Below are 24,269 nucleotides of genomic sequence, written 5' to 3' on the forward strand. Positions count from 1 at the left end.
TTTGATAAAGGGTAAAGTCCTCAAAACACAGTCCACCCTGTTCGTAACAGATTGTAGTTTTGGAAAAAGAAAACTGTACCGAGATCAAATGTTTCATCCATGAGAAAATTAGAACGTCATCCAAAATCCATCTCGCGCTATTTTTCTCCCACTGCCGGCCACTGGGCTTCCTCTCACCCCCATATTTAGTAGTGAGTGGAAACGCCAATGCTTCGCATTTATACATTTGGTTAAATATCTGTCTCCTTGTTGGTATAATTAATTGTTCTGTGTATCATTTTTTTTTTAAGTCACACCAGATAGAGCATTTTAGAGGGTCAGCCCTCTGGCCCCCTCTAGGCAGACCGATTTAGTCAGCTAGAACCGGCAACCTTTCGTTCACTGGCCCAACGCTGTAACCGCAAGGCTAGTTGACACATGTACTAGGATTGTAATAGTAGCTTAGCTCAAGACAAGGGCCATTTGGCTTTAGTCCAGTAACTGGTATTTTGTTAAAATATTTCTGCCCTTGGCTTAGGACAATTGGTTCATATTGTGTTTTTGTCCAGCAGGAGTCATAACTCCCATAAAGTCAATTCTATTTTTACCTCACAAGACCAACAAGATGTTGACTAACATTGGGCTTGTTTGACATTGCAGGTGAATCAAGACTGACTGAACTACAAATCACCTTACATAATTAATAACTTCACAGTATTTGTAAATCAGCCGTCAATCACAATTGACCCACAATGCATCCGATTTAATCCTGTGGAGCGAGACCATTACTCCAAAACACACACAAAAAACACCCAGACTTGGCTAGAATATATATATTTTTTAATATAAAAATAGTTAATAAACCATGCAGTCGAAACATATTCACCCATTTGACACATTGAAACACCTCCATTTGCACTATAAAATCCAATTCCAGAAACAAATCAGTTCTGTTATGCCAACAAGTTCAATGTGCACTCTTCTCATCTGTGGTCTTAAAACAATATGTACATGTGTTCTCACATGAATCTTAATAAATATCTTTATACGAGTACAATGCATAATGATATACAATAAAAGATGCCAATAGGACCAGGTCAAAAGGACACTGGGTGAAAAAAGTTCTAGGGTGTTAAGATGCCTCACTGATTGCATGCATCCAAAACTGCACCCTATTCCCCATATATATAATATTATATAGTGCACTATTTTTGACCAGGACCCACAGGGTTCTGTTCAAAAGTAGTGCACAACGTAGGGAATAGGGTGCCAACTAGGACACAGGGGATGACCCCGTCCTAACCCATCTGGTCCCATTTTTAAATATTGCTGGCAAAATATGTGCTGCATTTAAAATCAAATGCATTTCGATATTGCAGACTTTAAAAACTAAAATCTGCTATAAAACATTGCTCCCATGGGGGTTAGAGAGCAAGGTGCAATATGGGCGGGCCGCAGAAATGCCCCCAGCGATATTGTTGTAACACAGCACCTCTTGGAACAAGTGTATGTAGGTAGGCATGGCCGTGTGTATACATCTGGGGTGTAATCATTAGCCCAAACAGTTGCAAAACAGAATGGTTTTGAAGTGGTTGAACAAATTCAGGTTGGTCCTTCCCAGTTTTGTTCAGTTCACAAAACATTTCGCAACAGAATCGGCATAATGAATACACCCCTGCTCTGCAATGTTACATTCTTTTAGGAAACAACAAGTGCTCACTGTCCCCACCCTTCATTCACAAGGACAGTGACAAACCAGCTTTTCCATTTTCAAAAATTCTAAACGTACACCCTGATCGTTTGATACACCATCTTATCCACATGATGACCTAGCATTAGGTTACTGTATGTTGTGTGATATGTTATTGTAACAAACCTAATCCAGATGGCTTGGATGGGCCTTCACAACCTCTTGGCCTGATCAGGACATGAGAACCCCACACCCTTTACCATGAGCTCCCTACCATAGTAAAATGCTGTGTGTAAGGTACTATCAACTGATTTTTATTTGACCCTTAGCAGAAGTGTTATCGTAAGAGGGGCATTATGAGCCCTGTCCTGACCTAGGCCCACCCTATGGGGACAGCACAAAGCTCTGGGGTGTGCCTACTCTTGGCCAGAGGTGCTGATGGTTTCTTTGGGGAGAAGGGGTGCCAGGAGGGGACAATGGTGGCATAGGGGGAGGAGGAGTGATGTATGTTTGAGAGGGGGGTAGGGAACAGAGGGGGATTATTTGGGGTAGGGAGGGGATAACGTTCAAGACAGAATCCAGCTGCAGGCCGTTGGGAATAAAATCATTGGTTATGATAAGGCACTGCAGTGTTCAGGCACATAACTTCTTCTCTCATCCCCCTCCCTCTCTTCATGCCATGGCTGTGCGCGTGTGTATGTGTGTGTAAAGAGAAGCCCCGTTGGGGCACGCTACGTGTGGTGGACCTCGTGAAACATGAGCTCTTGGGGGATCATGGTCTGCGCTCCGTACAGTTTCCCGGCCCGCCTCTCAAACGCAGACACGTTCTGCTTCACCACCTCGTCAAAGAACACAGTGGCCAGCTGGGAGTGCAGAAGAGAGCGGAACTCAAAGGAGATCTGGAGAGAGGAGAGAGAGTTCAGGTGAAAAAGTGATGAGATAATACTGAAAATGTGCCAGAGATATAGTTTAAATTATTCATGTCACATGCACAAGTACAGTGAAATGCCTTTCTTGCATAGGTAGCTCATCACATAGACAAACTGGCACATTTTCTGTCTGTCTTAAGAGAGATACATGGCAAGCTAGCTACCTCATTCGCAGACAGAAGCATACACGGACACACTGACAGTGTGTTGCGGTACTTACAGAGAAGTCGACGGTGCAGGTGCGAGGGTAGCCAGGGAGGCCAGGGCTGAAGCGCCACACAGTCTCCAGGTGGTTGAAGAGCTTACCGTCTGAACAGGCAGCCTGGGGGTCAAAACAGCCAGTCAGACTGTGACGCTGATGATATAACCACAGTGGCTGCGTTCCAGGTCGTCTTTATTACAGGCATACCAAGAATCTCATAGGACTGCTAAATAATATTTATGTGGTTCCGGAGATGTTGAAACACTTCTCCAGACGTTGTGACATACACAACCACAACAAAGACAAGCTGCAGCACAACCAGTATCCATCTATATCACAGCTGCTCATCTTATGGTACCTTCAATGCAGATACACTAGTGGTGGGAGATAGCAGCGGCTACTACAGTGCCTTACCTTGACCAGGTGGGGGCGCACTGTGGTGACCAGCGAGGTGTAGTTCTCCACTACGGGGGGAAAGCCAACGGTCAGCTTGGCCTTGCAGAACCCCGAACGCCGGAACACCACGTCAGACTTCTTACACCAGGGAACGAAGTGAAGGTAGTTCTCCACCCCAGCTACCACTTCATACATCTCCAACATAGAGTACCTGAGAGAGAGGCGGCCAGGGTCAACATCTCATTTCATGGGTGAATCTCATAAGTATTTCCTCCATATCTCCTTCTCGAGGCACAGAGGAGAAGAGCGGAGGTTCCTCCTCAAGGACGTTTGAGATTCACCTCTGATTAAAACTGGAATTTGAATACCCGTCTCAGTTAGTGACTGGAAATACTTATTAACACACAAGTCACCTGCTGATTATTCCTCAAGCTGTGACCAGTCAACAGACAGATTGTTAAGGAGAAGGCGAGGTTGACGAGGGTGAAAGAGTCCCATATAACCCAACAGTCTGTCCCCATTTCTTAACTGGCCCGGTGACTAACTCAGCGAGTCAGACCATTGCAACCACTGCTGTCCCTGCATTACATAACAGCCTGGCAACAAATCCGGGACACAGTGTCGCTATTAATAAGTTACAATTTCCTAGTGATTATGACCTTCACTGGATACACAACAGCGTCATTGGCAGGAGCAGGTCAGACGTACATAGAGAAACCAGAGTATTTATATATTTCTAGGAGGATTCAAATACTATTTGAAATCATTTAAAATACTTTGTGCTTCATTAAACTTGCCTGTTGCAATGGAACAAATAGAAAAGTGCAAACCATGAGCACCTGGCACTCCAGTCAGGCTAGAGCAGATGTTCAAATGATTTGAAAGACTTCAAAATAGTATTTGAACCCAGGCCGGTTGGATTTCAAATGAGGCATGGTGACTGACCCCATGATGCGTCTCTCAGAGTACTCCTTCCTCTTGTTGAAGGTGTCAGCCAGGTTGAAGAAGGAGCGGGTGGGGGCCACGATGACTCTGGGCCTGGGCATGGTCCCCAGAAGGGGCGGCATCCTCGTCATTAGGATCCCACATGAGGAGAGATATCTGTTCCAAAACAAGGAGCGAGAAGTGTGTGAGCAAAGCACAAGGGCCTATTATTCGCCACACACACACAAATCGTCACATCTGTGTCACATTCATTTGTACATTGAAATTTGCCAGTTACAGAGTGGCCAAATTCTCTGGACGCCCTTCCCGATAGCTGAACGACCGAACCTTCTGCGCATGTACAGGATTCCCTACTTTACGCTGCGCTGCTCCCTTTACTGCTGCTGGGTGTCGCAGCCTGCAGGGTGCTCTTTCAAAAGTTAGATCAAAGCTGAATCAATGCCAAGATCAATGTACGACGCAAGTGGCTGATAATGTAAGTGGCCAATGGTTCATCAGAACCTCAAAAGGTCTCAGAGCTCATGTTGACACTGCTGACGTATACACCAAACAGTAAATATCAGAGCGAGCTCTACGCTTCTCCAAAAACAAACTACCTTCCAGTGTTTCAGATCAACCGACATGGAACAGTAATCATATTATATATATATATATATCTATATATATATATATATATCTATATAGAGTACACACTAATGCAAAGTCAACCACTACATTGCATGGCAATACATGAGGAATTCTGCACTGTTAAACTAGAACACAATCTTCTGGCCTGGGAAGCTGCAGCCTACACATGCAGTTCCAACAACTGGCATTCCAATGGGGTAGCTATGACAAGGGAAATTGGCAGCATGTCTTGCGCTTCATCACATTGTTTAATTAGAAAACTCTGTTCATTACAACATCAAGTACCTATCCTTTGCCCTTGGACTTTTCCAATACAACATTGCTGACATTAGAAAGCATGCTATGTGACTAGCCTAATGAAAGGCTACAGAGGCTTGAAACAGAAAAACAGACCGGGTCCTCCAGGTCTGTCACATTCAGTTCTGGGTCAGTGAGCAGTGAGTGAGAATAACGAATTATGGTTGGTGAGTACACCTGCAACTGCCCCAATGACACACACAGCCTGCTTGCTCACTCCATACTAATGTGGTTGAAACATCATTGCCCGAGGGAATCGCTGTCAGAGCTGGTGTGCAACAGCGAACCTATCAACGCACAATTAGGACTATTCAAACAGTGGTTTAATTCCAACAAAAAGGGCAATATGCAGAGACACCAATACACATGGATCTTTCTATAAACTAGGGTACCAGTGAGCATTTTCTGTTTGGAGCTGTTACAAAGTCATTCATAATTAGCCTTTTTCCCCACATGAATACATTAAGACATAACTGGGGAACATTGATACATTCAATATAATTCACGAGTTGAATCAAAACCTAATGTTGTTTAAACCCTTTCTCATGATTGAAGTCTTTATAGATTTGGCAAAAAGGCAAAAATTGTGTGTGACAGGCCTCCAGACTGGCACAGCGGTCTAAGGCACTGCTAGAGACGTCACTACAGACCCGTGTTTGATCCCATGTTTGATCCCAGGCTGTGTCGCAGCCGGTCACGACCGGGAGACCCATGAGGCAGTGCACAATTGGCCCAGCGTCGTCTGGGACGTCCTTCTCCCATCACGCTCTAGTGACTCCTTGTGGCGGGCCGGCGCATGCATGCTGACTTTGGATACCAGTTGTACGGTGTTTCCTCTGACACATTGGTGTGGCTGGCTTCCGGGTTAAGCGAACAGTGTGTCAAGAAGCAGTGCAGCTTGGCGGGGTTGTTTCGGAGGACGCATGGCTCTCGACCTTCGCCTTTCCCGAGCCCGTACGGGAGTTGCATCAATGGGAAAAGACTAACTACCAATTGGATATCATGAAATTGGGGAGAAAAAGGGGTATTAAAGTACAAAAAATGTAATTGTGACAAAACTACATTTCTGACACTGCTGTTTGGCATTATATCACATACTAAGAAAATGAAATACATATTGAACTTGATCCTGTAAAATGCCTGGATATTGGACACTTTGTATGGAGAGCTTGGAAGGGCACTGTAACATTTCGTATCTCTCTATGTTACGGTGTGAAAATAATTTATGGGCACATGCATCCAAAGTAATGCATGGATTGCTAATTCGAATGCTTCTAACAGAGTAACCTTATCAAGAGGAATCAAAAGAAGATTGATACTGTCATTACCAGGGTTCTTCAATAATTATGCATAATAATACATTTCCAATATGTATGATATTTTTAGGAATTCAATTTTTTTTTTTTGCTAAAGTTAACTAGGCTAGGGGTTACAGTTAAGGTTAGTGTTAAGAGTTATGCTAAAGGGTAGAGGTTAGGGTTCGGGTTAGCTAACATGCTAAGTGTTGCAAAGTAGCACGTAGTTGCAAAGTTCGTAATTTCCTAAACATGTGAAAGTAGTCCATGATGAGATTAGAACACTCAACCTTCAGATTGCTAGACATGTGTTATACACCCATCCTTCCACCCCAAACAACCACCCTCTTTTTTTGCCTTAAGTAACCATCGGTCTTATGTAAATCATACCAAACACATTTAAATATCACAGATGTAAATTGACTATGTTCGACTAGACCTATGAGACCAGGCTGCGATACAGCATGTTGCGCATGCAGTGATTGATGCTTCACCCTCGTGCAGCCCCAACTACTTTTTACTTGTGCAGGGCGACTTCAGATTATCCGTGGAGACACAAAAGTAACTTGACACACTTAATCAGTCAGCACAAATTTGGATAAGAATGACAAGACAATTTATGGCAGAGCTGAAATTCATTCTACACGTTTGAAACAGCAATGCTGTCAGTCGAGTCTGGTAAGTTGATGCTAGCCAGCATGCACAACTGAGGTTCTGTATACATGTGCATTTGCACACATATGGTTTGTGTGGTCTTGGTTGTTCTTCAAGGGAAAGTAGCATAACTAAGTGCAGTTTCGTCCTGTCTCAAATCTGGCTACCTCATTTTATTGTAGCTTGGTCTGTGCAATGCAAATTAATGTGAGTAGCGTGGCAGTTAAAGTTTATAACCATCAAACTTTGGGAAAGAAAGTATGAGCTATTGTGGTGCATGAACTGGCAATACACGTTAGCCAACATAAGACTGTAATGTTAGCTAAGGTTACTTAGCCAATTAACTTTTAGCTAGCTATTATAGCAGCCAAGGACATTCGCTAGTTTATTTGTACATATTTGTTCGTGCTCAGATTACATACAAGTATCTAGATCAGCAGTTTACACATGACTTCAGCCTTGTGAAAAACCTTACTTGGCAAAATACAGCTAGCTAGCTTTCCTTGCTTGTTGGTTTGCTATCTAACCAAGGTTAGCTCTGATCTAACTGGTATAACGTTTTGTTAGCTAGCAAGCTACCTCGCTAATCAAAACAACCACATTTTTTGGCCAAGCTACCGTGGTCTGTTTGTTAGCTAGCTAGGCTTTCAGCAGACTGGTGTTAACTAGCTACAGAGACTAGCTGCTGGACTTTGTACAAGCAAGCTAACGTTACCTAAATAATGTTGGCTAGTTAGCTACCTAGCTAAGTATCCGTTTGCATTTATTGACAAACCTCAGATTGAATACCACCATATAGTTAGCTACAGCGCATTCGGAAAGTATTCAGACCCCTTCACTTCTTCCAAATTGTTACGTTACAGCCGTATTCTAAAAGTGGTTCAATTAAAATGTTTCCTCAATCTACACACAATATCCCATGACAAAGCAAAAACAGATTTAGACATTTTTGCAAATGTATTATATATATATATTTGTAAGAAATACCTTATTTACATACGTATTCAAACCCTTTGCTATCAGACTCGAAATTGAGCTCAGGTGCATCCTGTTTCCATTGATCATCCTTGACATGTTTCTACAACTTGATTGGAGTCCACCTGTGGTAAATTAAATTGATTGGACATGATTTGGAATGGGACCCACCTGTCTATATAAAGGTCCCACAGTTGACAGTGCATGTCAGAGCAAAAACCAAGCCATGAGGTCGAAGGAATTGTCCGTAGAGCTACGAGACAGGATTGTGTCGAGGCACAGATCTGGGGAAGGGTACAAAAAAAGTCTGCAGAATTGAAGGTCCCCAAGAACATAGTGGCCTACATCATTCTTAAAAATGGAAGAAGTTTAGAACCACCAAGACACTTCCTAGAGCTGGCCGCTAAGCCAAATGGAACAAATCGGGGGAGAAGGGCCTTGGTCAGAGAAGTGACCAAGAACCTGATGGTCACTGACAGCGCTCCAGAGTTCCTCTGTGGAGATGGGAGAACCTTCCAGAAGGACAACCATCTTTGCAGCACTCCACCAATCAGGCCTTTATGGTAGAGTGGCCAGATGGAAGCCACGCCTCAGTAAAAGGACATGACAGCCTACTTGGAGTTTCCCGAAAGGCACCTAAAGGACTCTAACCACGAGAAACAAGATTCTCTGGTCTGATGAAACCAAGATTGAATTACTTGGCCTGAATGCCATGTGCCATATCTGGAGGAAACCTGGCACCATCCCTACACTGAAGCATGGTGGTAGCAGCATCATGCGGTGGGGGATGTTTTTCCAGCGGCAAGGACTGGGAGACTAGTCAGGATCGAGGGAAAGATGAATGGAGCAAAGTACAGAGAGATCCTTGATGAAAACCTGCTCCAGAGCACTCAGGACCACAGACTGGGGCGAAGGTTCACCTTCCAACAGGACAACAACGCTAAGCACACAGCCAAGACAACGCAGGAGTGGCTTCGGGACAAGTCTCAATGTCCTTGAGTGGCCCAGCCAGAGCCCGGACTTGAACCCTATCGAACATCTCTGGAGAGACCTGAAAATAGCCGTGCAGCAACACTCTCCATCCAACCTGACAGAGCTTGAGAGGATCTGCAGAGGAATGGGAGAAACTCCCCAAATACAGGTGTGCCAAGCTTGTAGCGTCATACCCAAGAAGATTTGAGGCTGTAATCGCTGCCAAAGGTGCTTCAACGAAGAACTGAGTAAAGGGTCTGAATACTTACGTAAATGTGATCGTTTTAGTTAAGTTGCAAAAATTTATAAAAACCTTTTTTTGCTTTATTTTATTTCACCTTTATTTAACCAGGTAGGCTAGTTGAGAACAAGTTCTCAATTGCAATTGCGACCTGGCGAAGATAAAGCAAAGCAGTTCGACACATAACACAGTTACACATGGAATAAATAAACATACAATCAATAATAGAGTAGAAGAATCTATATACAGCATGTGCAAATGAGGTAGAATAAGTGGATTGGCTTTGTCATTATGGGGTAGTGTGTGTAGATTGATGAGTAAACTTCTTCATTTTTTTTAGTTTTAGAATAAAGCTGTAAATGTGGGAAAAGTCAAGGGGTCTGAATACTTTCCGAATGCACCGTGATAAATAGAGATCTATAGGCCAAGATTATTATTTTTTTATGAAACAAATGTGGTAAAATAAGAGCAACATCTGTCCAGTGATGAAACAAACAGTCACATGATCTATAGCATTGTCAAGCAAGGTAATATTTCCGACATTTCGGACTACTAAACTATTGATTTAGAACCAGAGTTACCGCAAGTAGCAAAGAAAACAGGAGCTGCCTCCACTATTCCCGCACCATTTAAACATCTAAATCACCTATGCTTAGTCTAATACAGTGACAACTAAAAGATAGCAAAAAATGATTTAGTCCAATCAATGCAAGCCAAATATTATGTTCCTGTCCATGGTAGTGATTGTGTGCGCGCGAACGTAGAAGAAACACATTGACCCACCCTACTTGTCGAGAAATGCTGATGCCATCCTCTTTCATGTTGCCTAAACAGTCTGACGTTCATACAGTAAACACTTTTAGTTTGTTGTTCTTGGCTACCTGGCTAAAATGCTTGCTCGCTAGCCTAACTTCCTTTCATGGGCAACATGCGCCAACCCAGCTAGTTAACATTAGCATACTACATCTAGCTACATGTTGAACTTCCATCCTCTCAGGCCAGGTGCACAATGTATGAATTTATGGTTGGATTATACTCACTATTAATCATTGGCCAGAGAATTAAGTAAAACCATAAGTCCAAATCCCCATCCATGGCTAATTTAGGAAAGGGGCGATTTTAGCTACAACATGAAACAATTCAACTTTTGTCAATGACGTTTTGCTTCTGATGTGATTGGTCTGAAGCCAAATCCAAACTGGCTTCCGTTGACACTTTGGTGCACCAGGACCACTCACAGCTGAGCTCATTCAGTTTAGCTCAGTGCTGATTGGCTATCATTTAATTTATCACTGGAGGCAAACTTCAAAAAGGCACTCACACATTTGAGCTATGGTAACAATTGAATAACATGAGAAAAGAGAACTGCATGCAGCGCTCGCTAGTATGTTCGAACCTCTAATTAATTTTTTTTATCTCTCCAGAAATAAGTCTCTCACTGTTGCCGCCTGCTACCGACCCCCCTCAGCTCCCAGCTGTGCCCTGGACACCATCTGTGAATTGATCGCCCCCCATCTAGCTTCAGAGTTTGTTCTGTTAGGTGACCTAAACTGGGATATGCTTAACACCCTGGCAGTCCTACAATCTAAGCTAGATGCTCTCAATCTCACACAAATCATCAAGGAACCCACCAGGTACAACCCTAAATCCGTTAACATGGGCACCCTAATAGACATTATCCTGACCAACTTGCCCTCCAAATACACCTCTGCTGTCTTCAATCAAGATCTCAGTGATCACTGCCTCATTGCCTGTATCCGCTACGGGTCCGCGGTCAAACGACCACCCCTCATCACTGTCAAACGCTCCCTAAAACACTTCTGCGAGCAGGCCTTTCTAATCGACCTGGCCCGGGTACCCTGGAAGGATATTGACCTCATCCCGTCAGTTGAGGATGCCTGGTCATTCTTTAAAAGTAACTTCCTCACCATCTTAGACAAGCATGCTCCGTTCAAAAAATGCAGAACTAAGAACCGATATAGCCCTTGGTTCACTCYAGACCTGACTGCCCTCGACCAGCACAAAAACATCCTGTGGCGAACTGCAACAGCATCGAATAGTCCCCGCGATATCCAACTGTTCAGGGAAGTCAGGAACCAATACACGCAGTCAGTCAGGAAAGCAAAGGCCAGCTTTTTCAAGCAGAAATTTGCATCCTGTAGCTCTAACTCCAAAAAGTTCTGGGACACTAAAGTCCATGGAGAACAAGAGCACCTCCTCCCAGCTGCCCACTGCACTGAGGCTAGGTAACACGGTCACCACCGATAAATCCGTGATAATSGAAGACTTCAACAAGCATTTCTCAACKGCTGGCCATGCCTTCCTCCTGGCTACTCCAACCTTGGCCAACAGCTCCGCCCCCCCCGCTGCTACTCGCCCAAGCCTCCCCAGCTTCTCCTTTACCCAAATCCAGATAGCAGATGTTCTGAAAGAGCTGCAAAACCTGGACCCATACAAATCAGCTGGGCTTGACAATCTGGACCCTCTATTTCTGAAACTGTCCGCCGCCATTGTCGCACCCCCTATTAACCTCTCCTTCGTATCATCTGAGATCCCCAAGGATTGGAAAGCYGCCGCGGTCATCCCCCTCTTCAAAGGGGGAGACACCCTGGACCCAAACTGTTACAGACCTATATCCATCCTGCCCTGCCTATCTAAGGTTTTCGAAAGCCAAGTCAACAAACAGATCACTGACCATCTCGAATCCCACCRTACCTTCTCCGCTGTGCAATCCGGTTTCCGAGCCGGTCACAGGTGCACTTCAGCCACGCTCAAGTAACTAAACGATATTCATAACCGCCATCAATAAAAGACAATACTTGTGCAGACGTCTTCATCGACCTGGCCAAGGCTTTCGACTCTGTCAATCACCATATTCTTATCGGCAGACTCAGTAGCCTCGGTTTTTCTAATGACTGCCTTGCCTGGTTCACCACTACTTTGCAGACAGAGTTCAGTGTGTCAAATCGGAGGGCATGTTGTCCGGTCCTCTGGCAGTCATGGGTTACCACAGGGTCAATTCTCGGCCGACTCTTTTCTCTGTATATATCAATGATGTTGCTCTTGCTGCGGGCGATTCCCTGATCCACCTCTACGCAGACGACACCATTCTGTATACTTCTGGCCCTTCCTTGGACACTGTGCTATCTAACCTCCAAATGAGCTTCAATGCCATACAACACTCCTTGTGGCCTCCAACTGCTCTTAAACGCTAGTAAAACCAAATGCATGCTTTTCAACCGGTCGCTGCCTGCATCCGCACGCCGACTAGCATCACCACCCTGGATGGTTCCGACCTAGAATATGTGGATATCTATAAGTACCTAGGTGTCTGGCTAGACTGCAAACTCTCCTTCCAGACTCATATCAAACATCTCCAATCCAAAATCAAATCTAGAGTCGGCTTTCTATTTCGCAACAAAGCCTCCTTCACTCACGCCGCCAAACTTACCCTAGTAAAACTGACTATCCTACCGATCCTCGACTTCGGCGATGTCATCTACAAAATAGCTTCCAATACTCTACTCAGCAAACTGGATGCAGTTTATCATAGTGCCATCCGTTTTGTTACTAAAGCACCTTATACCACCCACCACTGCGACCTGTATGCTCTAGTCGGCTGGCCCTCGCTACATGTTCGTCGTCAGACCCACTGCCCAGGTCATCTACAAGGCTATGCTAGGTAAAGCGCCGCCTTATCTCAGTTCACTGGTCACGATGGCAACACCCACCCGTAGCACGCGCTCCAGCAGGTGTATCTCACTGATCATCCCTAAAGCCAAAACCTCATTTGGCCGCCTTTCCTTCCAGTTCTCTGCTGCCTGCGACTGGAACGAATTTAAAAAATCTCTGAAGTTGGAGACTTTTATCTCCCTCAACAACTTTAAACATCTGCTATCTGAGCAGCTAACCGATCGCTGCAGCTGTAGCTGCAGCTGTAGTCCATCGGTATATAGCCCACCCAATTTACCTACCTCATCCCCATACTGTTTTTATTTATTTACTTTTCTGCTCTTTTGCACACCAGTATCTCTACTTGCACATGATCATCTGTTGATTTATCACCCCAGTGTTAAATCTGCTAAATTGTAATTATTCGCTCCTATGGCCTATTTATTGCCTACCTCCTCATGCCTTTTGCACACATTGTATATAGATTCTCTTTTCTTTTTTCCCCCTACTATGTTATTGACTTGTTTATTGTTTACTCCATGTGTAACTCTGTGTTGTCTGTTCACACTGCTATGCTTTATCTTGGCCAGGTCGCAGTTGCAAATGAGAACTTGTTCTCAACTAGCCTACCTGGTTAAATAAAGGTGAAATAAAAAATAACTGTTCTTTATAAAGCCTTACATGTCGGCCTCGAGGCCTTTAAGCCTGGAAGCTGATACATAAAGCTTAAAGAACAGTGATACTAGCAAGAGCAGTGTGCAGATCTCTCTTTCATGTTTATCAACGGAGGCCAGATGCTCGCTGGCTTCCTTTGCATTCAATGCTACGGGCATCAACAATGTCACTCTTTTTGACCAGACAGCATCAGATAGATACCCTACACATACTGAGACAGAGGGGCGCTGTTTCATTTGTGCAGATGCTTTCTCAAGTGAGATACATTTCCCTCAAGTTGCTGAACATATGAAACAGAAACAAAAAAATATACATATAGCATTTTTTCCTTGGTAAATTTCTCAGCTTCCCTTGGCATCCATGACAACACACCACTGACTTTCACCCTTGGTCATCATGCACCAATCTAAAGAATTTCTAAAAACTTTCYCCAAAAAACCTTCCCAATTAAAGCTTGACTGCAAAGTAGGCCTACCTGGCAGAATGATATCATGATTTGTATCAATCACGGGGCATGTTTTAAAAACTCTGCTATCACATGTAGCCTACACTGTACATTGAAGCCTGCCCTATGATACAAAAACAGAGCAAGCCAAACAAGCATCTTGCTAGGCATCCAATTGAATTATAGGGTAACTACACCCAAAACATTTTGGGGGGGGTTGTATTTGATATACATACTTTTTGGGGGGTTTGTTTAAATACAGATTTGGCAAACTACAGAGGACAAACATAGGTACGAGAAGTTTAATAATTTTCAAGTATTGACCTTGGACGAATCGATGTAGTTTGAGCTGAATTCCACAACTCAGTTGATGGAGTTCATCAGAAACGTCCTGCACCATAGATCTGAGTTTGGCCAGCTAGTGAGAGCCAGGCAAACAAAGAAACCTTTTGGCCCTTTAAGACCCAGAGAAATGTGCAAAGACTGATTTTGTAACACAGGTAGTTGGAGACATGGAAAAAGCTGTCCAGACTTCACTAATAACGTCAGTCACTTAGTTACAGTTTGCTAACTGGATGAATGCCTTGACAGATGTCTTTGGCATGTTAACTATTTCAGCCAGACAGCCATTGACTGATACAACTGAGGTAGTAACACACTACAGTAGCCAACTACCCTTTCAAAAGCCAACATTCCATAACAGTCATTACAACTTGTACAAACTGAAGTAAACCTCCACTGCCTTCAAGAACGAACACCTGTCGGTCACATTCAGGTGGGGAAAAGACATGATTGAGTCGTTACCATTTTAGTTAGCTAGCCTAGCTAGTTGTCGTTAGCTTGTTGAGCAATCCAACAGGCCTACCTAGCTGCAAAAACAGTTAGCAAACTAAACATGTACTTTTAGCGACAGTCTGATAACTTAGGTCGTCAACAGGTTAGCAGTCTGCTAAAGTTAGCTAACTAGACAGAAAAAGGTTTTACCGGCGGATTGACAAAGCAACTGAGAAAAATCAAACAAGTTATAGTAGCTAGCACCCATCGAGAAAAACTACTAGCTAAGTGTAGCTATGCTAATGCACGCTTAAACGTTCATGTTTTACAATTGTACATTAAACTTGAACAACAGTTACCTCAAGCCATTCCTTGTAGGAGTTTCTCGGCTGGCTGTAACCGGCAATTGTTTTATACATTCTACCGCTTTCCTCAGTCCCCGGCTCCCTCTCGCCATAATCACTGCGATGATCTCTTCTCTGCTACTCAGCTGCAAGGCGTTGAAAGCTACGTCACCAGAATTGCCAGCCTCTCTCGGGGACGCGCCTTCTGTAACTAGCACTATGATTGGACAATAGTTAATTAGTAAGAGTTTTCATTGGTCCAATGAGCTCACCGTCACACCCTAAAACTGTTGACGTATGTTTTTGCGTAATGATGGGGGTGCGTGCGCAGAAATGTCACGAGATGTGGGATTGAGTTGCATATACTTGGTCGACCTACAGTGCATAGTTGGCTCTGAAAGGTTAAGAGCTAAATTTGTTTAAAGGACACAATGTAAGCAGAGCTCTTGTCAGTAGTCCGAGTTTGTGCGCGTGTCAAACCTGTCAATATACTGTATATGCCTGATATATTATCAACCCAGCTGCCATTTTTTCCCCATGGTTCTTAAAATGGTATACCATGACTGAGTAGTGATATGCAGACACAGGCTATGGCAGATGATTACTTTACAACTGAATGGGACACAGCAACTTTAGCTACCCAAAGTATGCCAGGGTAGTTGGCATCAATATCTCAGGTGCCACCTACTAATGTGCCCTTGACCCTGTGCTACTCCCAGCCTGGCATGTGTTTAGTTATTAGTGCTGAGTGATTAGTGTTTTTGAGGTCAGTTCGGTTATTTAAGTGATCAATCAATCAATCAAATGTATTTATAAAGCCCTTCTTACATCAGCTGATGTCACAAAGTACTGTACAGAAACCCAGCCTAAAACCCCAAACTACAAGCATTGCAGGTGTAGAAGCACGGTGGCTAGGAAAAACTCCCTAGAAAAAACAGAACCTAGGAAGAAACCTAGAGAGGAACCAGGCTATGAGGGGTGGCCAGTCCTCTTCTGGCTGTGCCGGGTGGAGATTATAACAGAACATGGCCAAGATGTTCAAATGTTCAAAGGTGACCAGCAGGGTCAGATAATAATAATCACAGTGGTTGTAGAGGTCAGCACCTTCAGAAGTAAATGTCTGTTGGCTTTTCACAGCCGATCATTCAGAGTATCTCTACTGCACCTGCTGTCTCTAGAGAGTTGAAAACAGCAGGTCTGGGACAAGGTAGCATGTCCGGTGAACAGGTCAGGGTTCTATAGCCGCAGACAGAACAGTTGTAACTGGAGCAACAGCACAACCAGGTGGACTGGGGACATCAATGAGTCATCAGGCCAGGTAGTCCTGAGGCATGGTCCTACGGCTCAGATCCCCTGAGAGAAAGAGAGAGAGAGAAAAAGAGAGAGAGAATTAGAGAGAGCACACTTAAATTCACACAGGACACCAGATAAGACAGGAGAAATACTCCATATATAACAGACTGACCATAGCCCCTCGACACAAACTATTGCAGCATAAATACTGGAGACTAAGACAGGAGGGATCGGGATAATGGAAGACTCAACTATATAAAAACAATGTCAGATCTTTGATTTCAATGAATCTCCGTATGGATATTTGATAACAATAAGGCTGGGAAAATGTTAGCTAAATTGAGGGGAGTGCTAATAATCATCTTTATTCTAGTTTGCTCATATATTCAAATTTTTCTAGCATGTTATACTAGTGGATTTTGCTCTTCACTCCTGACCAAAAGCCTAAGACTTGTCTGATAATCAGTTAATGTGATTTTGTTTCACTGAATCTCTGTCTGAATATTTGGTTAATTGATCTCTCAAGTGGAAGATACTTTATTCGTTTGCTCATCTATCACTGATCAGAAACATTTAGCATGCAATAATGTAGCCTAAATCAAGTGTATTATTTATCTATTGACTCACTTAGTAGCCTTATATAGACCCCAGGTTATTTTCCCATCTTCCAAATCCCATAAACCCAAAATCTTGATTTTTGTCTCAGATGAAAATTTCTAACTTTATTCTGTAATCCACAGGTTGCATTATCAAAGCACTTCTCACCTGTGCATGTCCAAATACCGCAATAAGATTTCCCTCGCTTCTCTGCGCTATCTTGTATTGCTGCCCGTATGAGAGCTTCGGTAGAGAATGTGTGACCATCAAACGGTATGAGAGTAGATATGGATTTTTTTTTATATAAATAGAATTGGTCCCCGTTAAGATGCCTTGATATTTATACAGTTCCCCCTCATCATCTCCCTGTTCTTCATGAGCTGATCTGCTGTCTGTATAATCATCAACTCGACTTTGCCAAATAGGAGATATTCTGTCATTCGTTGGAGGTTATCTAGTAAGTTTAGCAACTTTGGTTATTTTACTTGTTTGACTGCCATTACAGTTTGTATGATACGACAACGCTATTCGGGTGATCTGTGCTTCCAGAGCGCGCTTTGTGTAGTTAGCCTACACTCTAAAAATGAGGGGTTCAACAAGGGTTCTTCAAAGATATTCGAAACTGAAAATGGCCCCCAAAAGGTTCTTCTAAGAACCACTTAGGAGGTGGGGTTTATCGAGGAACCAACCTCCTTAGTTGGTGGGGGTTCTTGCAGAAACCTAACTGCCCAACTGAAACATTTGGATTTGAATTTGAAAGGACAGCAGGTGCAGGCACTTAACTGAAAAATGGTAAGATCTCCTCAATTTAAGGTAAGGTTTGTCCCTTGTATGATCTAAATTAATATTGTTTGATGATGATACCATCTATCTTTTCATATTTGTGCAATTCTTTATTAAACAGAAAATGAACACAATTCAATGGATATCAATCAACAAAGAGGTAAGAGTATGTAGGCTATAAGAATATGTTGAAGGCTAGCTGTATTGGGCGCAGATGACTGTGGGTGCAGATGACTTCAGATCACATGTACCATCCTCCTCCCTTACCTCTTCAATGAATATCCCATAGGCCTCTACATTATGGACAAGGTATGTGTATGAAAACCATTATCAAAACAATTTTTTTTCCATTAACATTTACCACAAAAACCAAGGTAGGAATACTGTCGTGTGCATGTTTTGTTAATCCTCTGTATAATTACTATTTTTTGGATTCACAGACTTCACCCTCCCTATACCTCTGATGAATAAAACAGGAAACATGTTCATTCACCATGCACTGCAAAATCATTCTGGCTACGGAGAACATCAACACGCCAGAGGATATACCCATTGGACTTTGGGCTCTGCTGCGAGATGACCTCATATTTAGATTTTTCTTTGTCACGAAAATCATAATAAACACTGACATCTAAAATATTGTGTTATTGTTGTGTATTATTATTAATAATAATAATAATAATAATAATGGGGGGTAGTTCAAAAATGTAACCCAAAAAGTTATTCAAAAGGTTCTTCGAGGATCTGTAAAAATTGGTTATTTGAAGAACTTATAGGGATTCCCCCACAGTTTCAATTTGAAGAACCCCTACAGGATACTCCAGGAACCTTTTCTTTTTGTGTTGGCCAGGGTTTCCCAAACTCGGTCATCGGGACCCCAAGGGGTGCACGTTTTGGTTTTTGCCATAGGACCACACTGTCATCTGCACCCAATGCAGCTAGCTTTCAACATATTCTTATAGCCTACATATTCTTACCTCTTTGTTGATTGATATCCATTGAATTGTGTCCATTTTCTGTTTAATAAAGATTTTCACAAATATGAAAAGATGGATTGTATCATCATCAAACAATATTAATTTATATCATACAAGGGACAAACCTTACCATAAATTGAGGAGATCTTACCATTTTTCAGTTAAGTGCCTGCACCTGCTGTCCTTTCAAATTCAAATCCAAATGTTTCAGTTGGGCAGTCAGGTTTCTGCGAGAACCCACACCATTCCTTGATGAACCCCACCTCCTAAGTGGTTCTTGGAAGGGCCATTTTCAGTGCCAATAACCCTAAGGTTCTTCGAAGAACTTTGAGGATCTTAGAAGAACCCTTGTTGAACCCCTAATTTTTTAGAGTGTATGCACAACATGGAAAAGAGAAGGAACTTAGGCCGCYACATGCCATCACGAACACTGAACACGTGGGGAGATTCTCATTACGGCAAAAGACAGTCCCCTATCCTCTGTGACCCAGAAACTGATAAATGTTGGAGGAGAGCGTCATGAGTATGGTTACATGCACACAATGCGAATATTGTGGGTAGTCAAATTAATATAATATTTTGATTAAAATGTTTACATGTTTTGCAAGATGAACAATTTCCGTATAATCCTGTTTACATGGACACATCTGAAATTAGGCTACCTAATGGCACTCAGATAAAATCAGAAAATCGCCAATCAAAATAAACGTTCTCCCACTGCATGTTATTTTGGGGGAGCATTTTTGATTCAGAGTTTGGACATACATTCTGTAGGCTATGTGAAAACTACTTATAAGGGAGCTTTCACAAGGAAATGGTTTGGTGCGATTTATCCAAACTGTTGCTTTTACCCCCTTAGTCCAGTTTGGTGTGAACATTCTAGTGTGAACATTCTATCCGCACTCAGGAGCTCACTAAACGCACAGCGGTTTGCTCAAAAAGGGTGGTCTCGGTCAGATTCAAATTTGTAGTGGTGTGTTTGCTGCTGGTGAGAACACAGTCCAGAACAAACTCAGGAAAAGAACCAGAGTCGCGCATGATTATTGTTTTGACTGCGAGTACTTGATGAAATGCAAGCACCATCATAACTTGTTATCTCTGAAATATTGTGAGTTGCAGCTTATTTATGAGTGCATCCAATGCAAAGGCCTTGTATGGTCAATCCGACTTCTCCATTGGCCATGCAGCATTTACGTGATATGGCCTCTGCAGAAGTCAGGGCATTCATACTACTTGCACTTCGTGGAGCTGTTGTGAAGGAAGTGAGTTTGCATTTATACAGGACCTCCCGCCCTCACCTACCGTCAACCAATCATGTCAATGCAGAGTTATACAGAGCCCTCCGCATTGTTAAACAATTGGAGAGGCGCACGGGAATGCGGTATGGAGCTCAATTTGGCCTCTGCATGCCTCCAGAGGCACCGCAATTGTGCCACACCATCCATTAGGCACCCCAGACCACATTTCGGATCAAGCATATGTTGTCTTTTAGGGAGCCGGGCTATTGTACGCTATATCCTCCCGGCTCCCGCATGTTGGAAGTCCAAAGCCAAAGTAATATGAAGATTSATGATTCATGATAATCATAAATGGATTTAAAGTGAGCATTTTGTCCAATAAACAAATGCAGTGTTGATTTTAGCATGTAAATCTTGGTGGGACAAACTAAAAAAAAAATGTTTTAGATGCATACCAGCAAAGTCACTCGCACTATGGACTGAATCCTTACTACTGCTACACCTGGCTATCAGCAGAGTCTTGTCTGGCAGCGAAACAGTTAATTCAGCCTCATTTCCTGCCTCATTTACATGCTTTAAAAAAAACAAAGCTGATATGGCTGACTTTCTTAAACAAATGTGGTTTCAACTGACAATTGAGATGTACAAACTATGGCATAAGGTGATGATGAGGGCAATCCGTAATTTTGTTGAAGACGTTAATGAGCGAGCTAGGACAGACAGGACTATAACTATTTGTTCAGCTCTTATGAAATGTACAGCGACAGAATTCAGAACATGGGCCGTTCTTACATTATTATCCCTGTACACCAAGTCAGTACCATAGGATAAATAAAGGGGGCATATAAGTAGAAAATGAAAGCTCTTACAATATTCAATGATGACATTTCTCTAAAACAGGCTATAGGCTACAAGTGCACCACCAACAGCTAACAGCTTACTGCTCAACATACACTTAGTATTACTTTCTTAACTGCACTATACTTATCTCCCTGGCATATTACATAATTTATGCAGCAACCTACAAGACATTTTTGGACTCACCTTGTTGTGCTGTGCTCACTTGAAATGGAAGGTGGTGCGGCGGTCCTTCGTGGGCAAATTTTGTCATCAAACATTGTCATCAAAGTCTGGCATTCTCTGGATTTATTGTGCTTTCAAGAAATCTGGGAACTCTGAAAAAAACAAGGTTGAATCATGACGTCAGTGATCTTCAGGCCGGAGCTCTAGAAAGGGGCCCGAGTTCCTTACTTGGAATTCAGTTGGATGACCGTTCAAAATGTATTTTCCCAGTCTGAGCTCATTTTTTACGACTTTCCAGTTGTCTTAAACTCAATGAAGTCTGAAATTTCCCAGTTCAGAGTTTCCAGTTGTTTTGAAGGCGTCAGAAGTCATACTAGATTGACAGCATGGCCAATGTTGAATGTTTATCCTTTTAAGCTTTGAAAAGAGACCCTTAAACCCAGATTTGGACCACACAACAACTCCACTGAATAGCAGGCTAGTGGTTGCTTTGCAAACCACTCACTGTTGAATTTGCGATTTAAAACTTGTTGTGTAATGTTTATGTCCAATGGCCGATGAGCACCGATATGATTTATCTATAATTTCTCTTCATAATTTCTCTTCATATGACAAGGATTGAAAAGGATTTGCCAGTAGATTGTTGATTTGATTCATGATGATGACTGCTTGCTACAGTAGATATAACGTGATTTGATGTCATTTTATCTGTGGCCAATGACCTTGAGCCTTCTTGGTTGGGCACTTCTAAAGTAAATCTATGGCAGCACCCAAGGGGCTTGAATTTTTGATCTCTCCCCGTAGATTTTGCGGCAACATAGTGTCCCCATGAGTGACAAAACTGAGCCAATCACTGCGCAATTAGAGAACATTACCAACCCCTGCGTTCCTTATTTTCCGCTGGCTGCCCCACCACCACAGAAAGCACTGAGCTAGGCTGAAACACCTGAATTTTGGAACACCCTTACTCAAGAAAGCAAAAAAATAGACCATATTTGTATGTGGCTTTATTAACTCTTTTTTACATTGTTTGCAAACTGATATGTGACATGTATTAATGCCAAAATAACATGCAAAACAGGCAAAAAATATTTTTTAAAAAGCAACTAGGGACTGTAATGTTTACACGTGTGTATTTATTTATTTTTCTTCTTCTGTGCATTTTCTATGGGAGTTAGCAACCAACTTTAAGGTGCATTATCGACACCAAATGGACTGGAGTGTAGATCAGAGACAAGGAAGGTTTAAATCCTACCCATTGTGCTCATTTCCCTAAGAAAACAAAATACATAATGAAATACTACATCCAGGGCCGGATTAATGCAGAGGTTTAACGCAGTGGCGGTTCTAGACCATTTAAACTGGGGGGGCCAAGCTGGGGCCAGTTGTACTGTTAGAGGGGCCAGTTACATTAGACGTTATTGTTGTCATATCGTTTTCTTCACTGCATTGCAGGCATTAGCAGGCAAAAGACCATGTTCATAATCATTCAACAATTTATTTGCATTTTCTGTCTAACGGATGTCTGTCTATAACGGATGTAAAAAAAGAACAATAGCAAAAATGTAAAAATGATTTCATACTCTACATTTAGGGGGTCCACAAGGGGGTCCAAAATTGTTGTCACAGGGGCACTGGCCCCTTCTGCCCCCCAGAACCGCTAGTGGTTTAATGGGGCTGAAGCCCCGGTGCCCTGGCCCATGGGGGGCCCAAAAGGAAGTAAAAAAAATAAAAAAAATATCAACATGTTTTTTTCCTATATTTTTTTATAAAGGAAATATACACTGAGTGTACGAAACATTATGAACACCTGCTCTTTCCATAACATAGACTGACCAGGTGAATCCAGGTGAAAGCTGTGATCCCTTACTGATGTCACTTGTTAAATCCACTTCAATCAGTGTAGATGAAGGGGAGGAGACAGGTTAAAGAAGGCTTTTTAAGCCTTGAGACAATCAAGACATTGATTGTGTATGTGTGCCATTCAAAGGGTGAATAGGCAAGACAAAAGATTTAAGTGCCTTTGAGCGGGGTATGGTAGAGGTGCCAGGTGCACCAGTTTGTGTCAAGAACTGCAACGCTGCTGGGTTTTCCACAGTCAACATTTTCCTGTGTGTATCAAGAATGGTCCACCACCCAAAGGACATCTAGCCAACTTGACACAACTGTGGGAAGCATTGGAGTCAACATGGGCCAGCATCCCTGTGGAATGCTTTCAACACCTAGAGTCTATGCCCCGATAAATTGAGGCTGTGTTGAGGGCAAAAGGGGGGTGTAACTCAATATTAGCAAGGTGTTCTTAATGTTTTGTACACTCAGTGTATACTGTATATATTATGTATGTAGTATATATTTTGTATTTTTTACTGCAACCACCAACCACAGGAGGACTCAGGAGCCCACTCTCAATGAGTGTAGTCAGTAGTCAGCCTGCCACTCTGCTAAACATCCGCTCTGCTCTCAAATGTTCAAAATACACCGGAGATCATAATTTAGCCACAGAGGATCAATAGTTTATAAACAATTATATGAGTGGACCTAAACCATGGGGTGACCAGGGATGTTCTCTTGAAAAGTGAGGGAATTTGACAATTTTCCTGTCCTACTAAGCATAAGAATGTAACAAGTACTTTTGGGTGTCAGGGAAAACGTATGGAGTAAAAAGTACATTATTTTCTTTAGGAATGTAGGGAAGTAAAAGATGTCAAAATTATAAAGAGTAAAGTACAGATAAACCCCCCCAAAACGACTTAAGTAGTACTTTAAAGTATGTTTACTTTACACACCACTGTTGAACTCGGGATCAGAGTAATATTCAGAGCATATTCATTTCCAGTTTATTACTGGGTCAATCCTGGTTTCCAAACCGTCATTAAGCACTCAAGACCTTTCTCGTCCAGGACCACTGAGCGAAAGATTTTTACAACTCTCATTGTTCTATCTGTGACTAAACTGTCCAGGACTTATCTATTTTTGCTGAACGGATATGAACTAATTCGGACTTCCGGTTTCAGTCTTACCGAACCACCAAAATGGCGAAAGTCGCCAAAACACACGAAGGTAAGACTATTTATTTAGAAAATGTTGTAAATTGGTATTATAATTTAACTTGACGTACGTCGGGTTCCTATTAAAAAGAGGATCAATATGCATCCATTGTTTAGAAGCTAGCTACATGTTTTAGCTATATTTTCATTCGTGACAACCTAACGTTAAACGCAACGAGGACGGATAGCTAATGGCGCC

The 24,269-nt window shown here is 42.6% G+C and overlaps 1 protein-coding gene and 1 pseudogene across 1 annotated transcript; one reads left to right on the forward strand and one right to left on the reverse strand.

Moving 5' to 3' along the window:
• Positions 1-802: 802 nt before the first annotated feature.
• On the reverse strand, positions 803-15,277 carry LOC111976846 (coenzyme Q-binding protein COQ10 homolog B, mitochondrial). Its single transcript, XM_024006000.1, has 5 exons — positions 15,128-15,277; positions 4,142-4,297; positions 3,215-3,407; positions 2,819-2,920; positions 803-2,568 (listed from the first exon to the last, which is right to left on the reverse strand). Exons 1-5 carry the CDS (start codon positions 15,223-15,225, stop codon positions 2,401-2,403), a joined length of 717 nt encoding a protein of 238 aa, XP_023861768.1. The 5' UTR covers positions 15,226-15,277; the 3' UTR covers positions 803-2,400.
• Positions 15,278-23,985: 8,708 nt separating this feature from the next.
• Positions 23,986-24,269, forward strand: part of LOC111976836 (splicing factor 3B subunit 1-like) — a 15,656-nt pseudogene continuing 15,372 nt past the window's right edge.

The sequence above is a fragment of the Salvelinus sp. IW2-2015 genome, linkage group LG2, assembly GCF_002910315.2.
Source record: "Salvelinus sp. IW2-2015 linkage group LG2, ASM291031v2, whole genome shotgun sequence".
Taxonomy (NCBI): Eukaryota; Metazoa; Chordata; class Actinopteri; order Salmoniformes; family Salmonidae; genus Salvelinus; species Salvelinus sp. IW2-2015.